Here is a 10,919-nt window from a genome sequence, read left to right as displayed (position 1 = left end):
TGTATCAAAAACAGAATTTAGATATACAGGGGGATATACATAGTAACATTAAAAAGGTAAAGTCCCCCCTTTCATAGGATGTGTTTGTCTATTTGTAGATAATCAATGTTAACTTTCTGTCTTTCTCTTTTGTATGCATCTGCATATACAGTGGGGGTGAGAATGAATGAATGTATGCAAAATAGTCTTGAAGCTTTTTTTCCAACTTAAATTCGACCCCAGTATTACTCTGCAACTTAAAGATTTTCATTAATGTCTCTTAATGTCTTTGCTCACATTTCATATGATGAATCTGAGTAACAGATCATATTCTTTTGATACTATGATAAAATGGATTTCCCCTTACTGCATGTCTTGGAATAAAGGGGTATGCAGATTGTCAAAAACTTAACCATAAGTTATTTTTTCCAAAGTTAGCTACCAGTCTATTCTCTGGAATTCTGAACCACATGGAAGATTCAATAAATAATTATAGAACTAATCACACTCCCAAAAGCACCAAAAGACTGTGATAGTCCTAAGTAGTACTTTTTTCAACTCTACCTGTAAAGAATTTTGAGCTTTTTGTTTTTCCCTGAAGGAAATTTGCATTTCATCAAAGAGAAAATCAGCTGTAATTTTTTTCTCTGGTTCTACCAGGAACGAGTGCTTTAACCCCAGGCACTTTCCTTTCAGGCCTCTATTTCTTCTTCCGGGGAAAGCTACAGGATCTCAACATTCTCTGATTCTGTCTCCTTATCTCCTTAGCATCTAAGGTTTAGGTGTCCTTAGGATATGGTGAAGGGTTAGTGCCTAACCCAGGTATATGCAAGAGAAGGTGCTTGCAGGTGTTATGAATTGTGCCAAAGGTCAACTGGCAGGAAGACAGTGGCTAGGAAGCTCTGAACTCCTTCCATGTATTTTACTGAGAGTATGATTCATTTGTTAAATATCTTACCCCAGATCTGCCTCCCTGTGCCTACTATTGTTTTTTGGTGATTTACTTTAAAATTCCAGTGTTTAGATCCTCCTCTCCCCACGTTGACTCTTCTGTGCACAAAGTGTGCATGTGGTGATCATGATATTGAACAAGTTACCCAACTGGTATTTCATGATATGTTCTTAGCTTTGCAAGGCACTTTTCTCTGCCAAATCTTGACTTTCAGAACGTGAACTAGGTGTGGTGAAGGGTTTCAGATATAGTGCAGAATTCTCTTTTTCGATTCCTTTTGTATGTGTAAGACTGTTCACATGTCTTCCTTGATTTGGTGTCCAGGGGCAAGTGTTTGGCAGTCATAAGCCTTCAACAAGTGCTCGAGAAGGAAGAGTTCTGCATGATTGCTCCCACTTTGCTCCTTGAAAGACACTATTTCCCTTTCATGCCTTTCCCCCCTCATTTTTCCCCTCTTGCTTCTATGCGGTATCATCTTATTCTATAGAACAGAAAAAGTGATGTATGCTGACCCCTCCTTCTTCCAAAAAAAGAAAAGCACTGTGGTAGGTAACACTCCACTGCCTCCCCCCAATCTGCATTTACTCTCCTTTCTGTTCCTTCTTTTGTTACAGAATGAGGAAAAGATAAATGAATAAGAGAAAAGAGGCAAGAACAAGGCAGCAGGCTAAGGAGGGAGATAAGAAAAAAAGGAATTGAGAAACTGGGCTTGGTGCTTCACTTATGTGGATGTGGGACCCAGGTGGGGCTCGCTGGCCAATTGGTGGGGTTCATGGATGAAACACCAGATCCTCCAGTAGCTTTGGAGTCTTTGGCCCTTTGAAGGGCCAGTGGTGATACTCCAACATTAAGAATGGGGTGGGATTTTGGTCACAGAAGGGCAACCCTAGGAATGCCTACATTCTTTCTTTTTTCTTGTTAAGACAGTCTCATTCTGTTGCTCCAGGCTAGAGTGCCCTGGAGTGATAGCTAATACCAGCCTCAAACTCCTGGATTCGAACTGTCTTCCTGCCTCAGCCTGCCAAGTAGCTGGGCCTACATGAACCACCACACCAGGCGTGTTTTCTAACTTGAGTAGAATTTAGAGATCTCACACTTGATGAGGCTAGTCTCAAACTCCTGAGCTCAAACAATCTACCTGCTTCGGCCTCCCAGTGGGCTAGGATTACAGGTGTGAGTCTCTGCACGTGGCTGGAACGCCTAGCTTCTGCTCTGGGTTGGGACGTATTTCCCTACCAGAGATCTTTCTCCTCAGGACCCTCTTTGAAACATGGTTGTTTTCGGCTTTCTCTTGGAGTTGTTAAATCTCAGGGAATGCCTGTAAGGAGATTCAAAGCCAGAGTGATAGTATGGGTCAAACCTTGGAGTGGCTGAAGTCCAGAGTCCTCCAGGCTTACACAGAGGTGCTGTCTAAGCAAACCCTGCCTTTGGTTGCCTAGACACGGCTGCTGTTGCTTTCTCCTGACCTGTGGCTCAGTAAAAAATAACAAGGTACTTATGACAATGCCTGGCTTAGACCTCAATGCGGGGGCATATCTGAGAAGAAGTAAAGGCAACTCCAGTGGTCAGAACTGAGTCTCTCAGGGGAAGATTTTCTGGGGCTGTCGGCAGACCTCTAGCAGGGGTCACTGTACGTAAATAGGTGGCATGGGGTGGCAGAGAGCCATATTTTAAAACATAGCTCTGCCTCTTACTAGATGTGCGCCCTTGGGCAAGTTTTTCCACACCTCTGTGCTGCATTACCCTCAGTTGTAAAATGAATGGGAAGAATGCCGCCCCTTCATCTGTGGAGATGCTGCGGGTTAGAGAAGACGGTATGAAGCCCTTGGCCTATGCTGGTGCTTGGCCTGGTTCCTCTCCCCCCTCACTCCTGCAAGTAGAACTAGACAGTTATCTAGTTTCTAAGGCAATAGGGACACAGAGGGTAGTGCACTTTAAAAAACAATCCATTTTCTTTTCTTTTTGGTTTTTGGGATTTTTTTGAGATAGGCTCTCTTGCTTTATCCTCTTGAGTATTAATGCCGTCATGATAGTTCACCACAGCCTCAAGCTTCTGGGCTCAAGTGATCCTCCTGCCTCAGCCTTCTGAGTAGGCTACTACAGATGCCCACCACCACGCCCAGCTAATTTTTCTATTTTTAGTAGAGACAGGGTCTTGGTCTTCTTCAGGCTGGTCTCCAACTCCTGGCCTCAAGTGATCCCCCTGCCTGGGCCTCCCAAAGCACGAGGATTACAGATTTGAGCCACTGCACCCAGTCAACATGCCATTTTTCCACAAGAGGCAGCATGCTGGTCGCTGTTTCCATCCTGGAAGCTCAGCTGGCTTTGTAGTGTGGTAGGAATAGCAGGACTCGCGTGAGGCTTCCAGTGTTATGCCCAGGGCATCTGTATAGTAAAAGAAAATAAACTGACAGATTTGGTTCCCACTACATGATGGCAAATATGGGTACAACTTAGCAACTGGTTCACTGGATTTGGGCAGGCTTGGGGCATCTGGCATTAATATTTGATATGGAGATAGGAATGATTCAGAGACTTAAGGCCATGCAAGGAGGTGATTGACCCATCTTGTCCATCCTGGGAGGGGTCCCCACCACTTCACCCAGCTGCAGAGACACTGAGTCATCCCACAGCTGCTGTGAAGACACTTTTTTGTTGGTCGGTTTTCCAGGCAGGCAAAACAGCAGTTGTGGTTTTCCATACAGGCAAAACAGCGGTTTTACTATTACGGTTTCTACTCTTTGGGTGGCAGAGTTAAATGTGGGGCCTGCAGCCTGGGTGACAAATCAAAGGCAGAGGAGCACTGTTGCCTTCCCAAACATACATCTTCAGAACACCAGTCAGTGGGATTATTAGTCTCATTTCCTGAGCCCACAGAGTTATACATTTCCCTTTCTGCAGATAAGCCAGCATGTTTCCTACTAAACAGAGTAATTATAGCTTTTTTTCCTTCTGATTAGCTGCTCCTGTAGTGGAATTAAAAACAGATCTCTTGCATTTGTGTGGAACTTTATCTTATATCCACTTTTACCTCAAAAACTCCAGCCAGGCCTCCCCTCTCTGCCCCCCAAGGCTGCATTAGTGGCCTTCGACCCTCCATACCAGCGCTGAAGTCTTAACCTCTTCTTCCCTAGATCATGCCCCACTCACTGGGCAGCTGTTTTCACTAAATATTGCTTTTAATCCATCCTCTTCTTGCCCTCATTTCAGTTTCTGCCATTGTCTTGCCCACCCTGGTTACCTGTTGCCTCTGGTCACATATTGCTCACAGATGTGTTCAGTTTGGCTGGCTTACTACAGACCCACACAGTTACTTGGTTTAGAAAACCTTAATTGTCAGCTTATATAAACCAAGAGAGTTCATATAAAAATTCAGATCACCAGCCTCACCTGAAATGGGTTGGTCTCCCAAAATTGTGCCAACATTCCTGCACGCACTCTCAGCTGGAGCCAAGTGGCTGCCACCCTGTGAGGTGGGCACACATTGTCTATAGTCTCCTAGTCTCTGTGCAGCCTGCTACTGGGTTCAGGGCCCTGGAGGCCTTTGGGTTGTGACTCTTCATTTAAGAACGCGCCCCTCCCTTTTCCTATGTCTTCCCTGCTGCCTCTCAGCTTCTTGAATTGCATAGAAGTTCCTCACCTGGAATTCCATAGTATGCTGGCATTCCATAGTGTCCCACAATGATTCTCAGCCTGAACAGGTATTAGAATCACCTGGAAGGTTAAAGAGGTGATTTCTGGCACCTCCCCTATCTACTCTAAGTTAGTAGTTTAAAGGATGGGGAGTGGATACTCAAGAATCTGTACCTGAAAGCCCCCTGGTAATTCTAGTGCTGATGGCCTAAGGGTATATAATTTTGTAAACACAGTTACAGTCTATTCTAGCTAGTTTTTCTTTAGTTTTAGTTCCACAATTCCTAGAGCAGTGGTTCTCAACATTCCTAATGCCATGGTTCTTTAATACAGTTCCTATGGGTTGCCACCCACAGGTTGAGAACTACTGTCCTAGAGGGAAGTTGCTGGCCCAGACCTTGTTAGATACCTTTCTTCTGCCACCAAATGGCAGCTGATACAAACACTATGTGACACTGGGGGAAAGAAAGAAAGAGGAGCTGGGCTGACAGCCTGGCCTTCTCTTCCGTGTCCTGTCTACCACATTCTGGTTAAGGTGCCAGAGTAAGACTCTTGTCTCAAAAAAAAAAGCTTTGTACAGTTTGTGTAATGACTTGTAACCTCCTGTCATGCAGGACACTGGTCCAGCTTAGAGGTTTGTTTATATTGTATTAAAGATTCACCATGAGCCCATCCTTCATTTACATCTTATCAGTGGAAGAATATTGGGAAGTTGTAAAAATAAGACCAAAGAAGTTTGGGTTTATATGCTCTCGTGAGAGATGAATGCCACCTTTCACGGCAGCTTCACAAAAGCCCATTCATTTTATTTGCTAAGAATATCACCTTTGTGTTCATTATGTTTTATTATCCCTCTTCACTTCGAAAAGATAGTGAGTGATTTTGTGATTGTGCACTGAAATTGTTAAAAAGGGCAAACACTCCTCGGGGTAAAGGAGGCCCAGCAAGTATAGAAGTTGAATGTTCTCTTTCCGTTTTAGAGATTCTTGGCCCCCAGTCATCATGAGCAATCCATTCACACACATTGCTGAGCCACTGGATCCTGTACAACCAGGAAAGAAATTCTTCAATCTGAAAAAATTAGAAGATTCTCGATATGGTAAATACAGGGATCTGTGATGTAATTGCTCTGATAAGAATTGGAATCACATTTGCATAATAATTAGGAATGCTGGAAGAGGAAATAGTGGAGAATGGGTCTCTTACATTATCAATTTTAAGGACGTGATAATGATTATATACCTGTAACACTTACTCGATGCTTTGTTGTATATAGAGCATTTGTACATTTATATTTCATCACTTAATCTGAATAGCAGCCTGTGGGGTTGTGTTTATAAAATCAAAGAAGTCCTGAGGAAGCCAAGCCCCAGAATCAATGTTATGTGATCAGATTACAAGTGGGTGTGTTGCGGAAGAGAAGGATAAGAACATGTGTCTTTTTTTTATTCAAATTGCATACTTTTTCTACCTTTGCACTATCTTTCCAGATAATATGGGTGAGTAATTTTTATATATCAAGATGGAACTTTTATAAATAAAATGATTTTTCTTATGAATTACCATTGTTTTATACTAGAAACTCCAGTTACCACTGGCCATGCTTCCTAGCGTTTAAGGTTTTATTTCCCTTTGAAAGATGTACATGCTTATATTCTGGTCTTAATTACACTAATTGTGAATGGAGTTATTTTGTTATTTCTTGACCATTAGTTTGCATGAGAACTATTACTTGCATGTATATATGTGTATGTGTGTATATTTCTACCTGACACTTAATACAGTAAAAGTCTAGATGGTGAGAAGGAATGACTTAAGGAAATCTCCCTGTGATTGGGATCCAAGGCATGGCAACCATTTAATATGAAAAAGTAAACTGTAATATTCTATTTTTACCTAGTCTGTGAGTATTTCCTGTTATTGAATGTCTCTTAAACCCATTCAATATATATATTTTAAACTATTGATCACTTTACCTTCTTTCCTTTTTTGGAAGAATAGTCTGATGCCTTGTATCGCGTTAATCTAGAGATTGACTTTAAAGAGTGCTTTTATAATACGGTGATTTTTTGTTGGGGTTTCTTCTTGACTCCTAGAACGCTTACCATTTTCAATCAGAGTTCTCCTGGAGGCAGCTGTTCGGAACTGTGATGAGTTTTTGGTAAAGAAGACTGATGTTGAAAATATCCTAAACTGGAATGTTATGCAGCATAAGAACATAGAAGTGCCATTCAAGCCTGCCCGTGTCATCCTGCAGGACTTTACGTGAGCCTCTTGTCACTTTGCTCTCCTTTTCTCTGCCTCCCTTGTCAGCTGTTCAAGAAAGCTTTTTTTAAAAAATAAAACAATGAAAAAAAAAAACAAAGAAAGACCACTTTACTGTAACTGTATAATTTATTACCCATATCTAGGTACTTTTGAAAGCAAAAGGGAGCCATTTCCCCTGGCAGCAAGGGTAAAGTGGAGTTGTCGGATCAAACTGGGCTGTGTAGTCACCGTATTGTTTCCAGTAGCAAAGGTCATCGTCCTTGATCTTGAAGATCCTAGTCCTCAGTCCCCTAAGTAAAGATGGATGAAATAGCACAGAACAGAGCTATTTTGGAATCTTTTTCTCCCACATCTCTTATTGTCCAGGGAGCCAGGTTTCAAACAGCTATACTTGACACCCTGACCGGCTGTCTGCGTGGGAGATAGCAGTGCACCAGGCCTGCCCGATACTGCTGAGCCTCAGCTGTGTCCTCTGTTCCTAGGGATCCTCACTCCCCATCCTGGCCTCTTTTTTGAGACATATTATCTTTCCATTTTTAAATGATGTTATTTTATACCTTCTAGAGACCCAATTTCGTTTTCTGGAGGAAGAGCACACACATTTTATACTTTAAAATAATAAGCAGGAAGAATTCACTTCCCATGAATTTGACTGACAGCCTACTTTTCTGAATTTCCATCTTTTGAAATTGGGTGTGAAGTTGAAGGTGTGATCTGAATGTCTTCTCCAAGTCTTTGTCAGCTCACCATGTGAATGGGAAGAAGTCTTAGCAGTAAGAGTTCTGATCCTCTAGAGCATTATTATCCTAAAATTTAATACAGTGATAAAATTGTATATAGAGATACTACTCTTTTGTGGTACTTATCACGTAAGTGATTTCTGCTCAAGGAAATATGCTTGGAAAGTTTCACTTTTCTAAGTCACCCATTGTTAGCTCCTCTGATGAGATAGTCCCTGGTTAATATCCCTGGAAGCAAAAGCTGAACAATGCAGTTAACACACATGGAAGCCTTATTTTCTGCTTCTTTCTTTTCTCAGGGGTGTGCCAGCTGTGGTGGACTTCGCTGCAATGCGTGATGCTGTGAAAAAGTTAGGAGGAGATCCAGAAAAAATAAACCCAGTCTGTCCTGCTGATCTTGTAATTGATCATTCCATCCAGGTTGATTTCAACAGAAGGTAAGAGTTTAGAATGAATTCCTGGGTTTTCTACTTTGTGCAAAACCTTGGAATAGAAGTCTTTTTAAAAAAAAACAAAAAACTATGTATCTGTACTTAAATAGAAGAAGAAAATCTTTAAAAGTATCTTTAAGAAAGCTCAAACTTAATATAGATTTTCCAGTGAAGATTTTTTTGGGGGGTGGCTTTTTTTAATCGTTTTTTTTTAATGTGTTTACTTCTTGGGTTGGAACAGCCTGTCAGCTTGTGTTGGAGTACAGCTTGAAGTCTGGGTGACACACGCATACGCACACACACACACACAGCTCTGCCACGAGAGCTTGTCAAAGCAAGCATGTGTTTGAATTTAAAAGAGTTTGGGTTTTTTCATTCACTGGAAACTTACTTATTCCTTTTTGATCCTAAGTGTTTCATGTCTGGCAATTCTGCCACTCCACGTGGGTTTTCATAATGCCTATTCCTTTCTTTTCTTTCGTTCAAGTAGCAATGGAGTAATGGGGAATATCCTCTGTTCTCTTCCTGCCAAAATCCTCCAGGCCAGCTTAAATCTTCCTCTGTTAGGAGTTCTTGTCTCCCAGCCTTTTCAGCTGCCTGTTCTCAGCTTGCTAGGGGACTTACTGTCTGCAGTGGGCCTCTAGTCCTTGAAGGAAGTTGTCACCGGAGTTGCTCCCAAATGCATGTAAATAGTCACTTAATACACCAAACTGAGTGACCTTGAAATTATCCTTGAGGCTTGGTGCCATAGTTCAGTGGTTAGAGTGCTGCCCACATACACCGGAGCTGGTGGGTTTGAACCCAGCCCGAGCCTGCTAAACAACAATAATAATAACTACAACCAAAAAATGGCCAGGCACCTATAGTCCCAGCTACTTGGGAGGCTGAGGCAAGAGAATTGCTTAAGTCCAAGAGTTTGAGGTTGCTGTGAGCTGTGACACCATGGCCCTTGGGCACTATACTGAGGGCAACATAGTAAAACTGTGTCTCAAAAAAAAAAAAGAGAAGAAATTAAGAAATTATCCTTGAGTTAATTGAGAATCTTTCTGAATAATTTAGGTGGCCATAATACCTTTAGAAGGGGAGAATCTGAATCTCTGAGGACAGGTGGGTTTCTCTTTTTTTGTTAACCTTATACCCTTGACATTCAAAGGTGTACATATTAAATACTTTATCAAAGAAAACCTTTTACAGAAAAGAAAATCGAACGTGTGAATATGTAGTTGCAAATTAGCAACTTAGGCCTGACTGCTTAACAAACTTTAAAATGAAGTACTTCTTAAGCAAAATGCATGTAGCATTTGTAACCTAGCCCATCACAGAGATGACTATCTAAATTCTGTGATATTAAACAGGGCCAGTCATAGTGACTCATGCCTGTAATCCCAGCACTTTAGCAGGAGGAGCTCTTGAAGCTAGGAGTTTAAGACTAGCCTAGGCAATATAATGAGACCTCAACTCTACAAAAAAAAAAAGGAAAAGAAAATTAACTGGTTGTGGTGATACATGCCTGTGGTACTAGCTACTCAGGAGGAGGATGGCTAGAACCTAAAAGTTGGAGGTAAAAGTGGGATATGACTGCACCCTAGCCTTGGCAGTAGAGCAAGACACATCTCTGGGAAAAAAAGAAAGAAAGAAAAAAAAAGAAAGTCAAACAGCAATGGAGTAATGGGCAATTCTCCTGACTCAGTTTATTTTAATGAGCTTTTATCCCTAAATCTTATTCTGCAAAAGCCTTTGCTATAAATTATAAGTGTTGGGAATGAATCTTTGGGTTAAAATGGCATCAGGATATCAAACAATGTTATGCATTTCCAGTCCCCTGTGAGATACACAGCCGGGGCTACTCTGTTCCATTTGTGTTTCTTTTGAGGCCCAGGCTGAAGGAAAAGGCAGTTGTCTGGTGATCAGAGAAATTCAAGAGGGCAAGTGGAAATACATAACATCTCTTAGGGCAGTGGGTCTCAACCTTCCTAATGCCATGGCCCTTTAATACAGTTCCTATGGGTCATGGCCCACAGGTTGAGAACTACTGTCTTAGTGCCTTGATGAGGGTCAGCACAGAATTATTTCTGTTCACAGTGCCATTGATCAAAAGTATGTCACATGCTTGAGCCCAAAGTCTAGGTAGGGAAGTACAGTCTGTCTTTTGTAGAAATTACTGCAAGATTGCACAACAAAGGTTTGGATACAGGGAGGGCAGTCAGGTACTGTTAAGAGGCTAGCATCTTGACCTAGAAGTGTGGTTACATAAAGTTGTTATCAGCTATCAGTGGAGAAGAAAATGACTCCTACATAAATGCTGGGAAAATTAATTATTTAGTGCAGGGAACAGTTCATATTAATCAAAGCATAAATATTAAAAAATTTAGAAGAAGGGGTGGCACCCATAGCTCAAAGGAGTAGGGCGCCGGCCCAATATACTGGCTCAAACCCGGCCCCAGCCAAAAACTGCAAAAAAAAAATTTAGACAAAAATTGAAGTATTTATGTGTCACATGTCTTGATGAGAAAAACTTCCTAAACTTAGAATCAATGAATGAGGGTGGGCTCAGTGGCTCACATCTGTAATCCTAGCACTCTGGGAAGCTGATTGCTTGATTGAGCTCAGGAGTTCAAGACTAGCCTGATCAAGCATGAGACCTCCATCTTTCCTAAAAATAGAAAACCCTAGCTGAGGATGGAGGTACATGCCTATAGTCCCAGCTACTGGGGAGGCTGAGGCAAGAGAATTGCTTGAACCCCAGAGTTAGAGGTTGCTGTGAGCTACAATGATGTCATAGCACTCTACCCAGGGTAGCAGAGTGACACTTGATCGCAAAAAAAAAAAAAAAAAGCAATCAATAAAATAAACAAGGAAAAATAAAGAAATAATGAAAAATGTTGTAGATTTAATATGATTTCAATATTAAGAGGA

The 10,919-nt window shown here is 41.6% G+C and overlaps 1 protein-coding gene across 4 annotated transcripts in view; it reads left to right on the top strand.

The window, feature by feature from the left end:
- Nucleotides 1–10,919, top strand: part of ACO1 (aconitase 1) — a 58,663-nt gene that overhangs the window by 15,741 nt on the left and 32,003 nt on the right. For 3 of the 4 annotated variants that reach the window (XM_023519327.1, XM_012811689.2, XM_023519328.1), the window contains 3 exons: nt 5,545–5,663; nt 6,661–6,829; nt 7,872–8,009. In XM_023519327.1, the coding sequence (XP_023375095.1) occupies nt 5,567–5,663; nt 6,661–6,829; nt 7,872–8,009 (404 nt within the window). In that variant the 5' untranslated portion in view covers nt 5,545–5,566. Of the gene's footprint in view, nt 1–1,508; nt 1,674–5,544; nt 5,664–6,660; nt 6,830–7,871; nt 8,010–10,919 lie in introns of those variants that run through there. The other variant, XM_003800295.3, reaches the window with a different exon arrangement.

This window comes from Otolemur garnettii, unplaced genomic scaffold, assembly GCF_000181295.1.
Source record: "Otolemur garnettii isolate 467f Iridium unplaced genomic scaffold, OtoGar3 scaffold00172, whole genome shotgun sequence".
In the NCBI taxonomy this organism is placed as follows: Eukaryota; Metazoa; Chordata; class Mammalia; order Primates; family Galagidae; genus Otolemur; species Otolemur garnettii.
The sequence above is the reverse complement of the archived record's forward strand: the minus strand, read 5'-3'. Positions and strand labels throughout refer to the sequence as shown.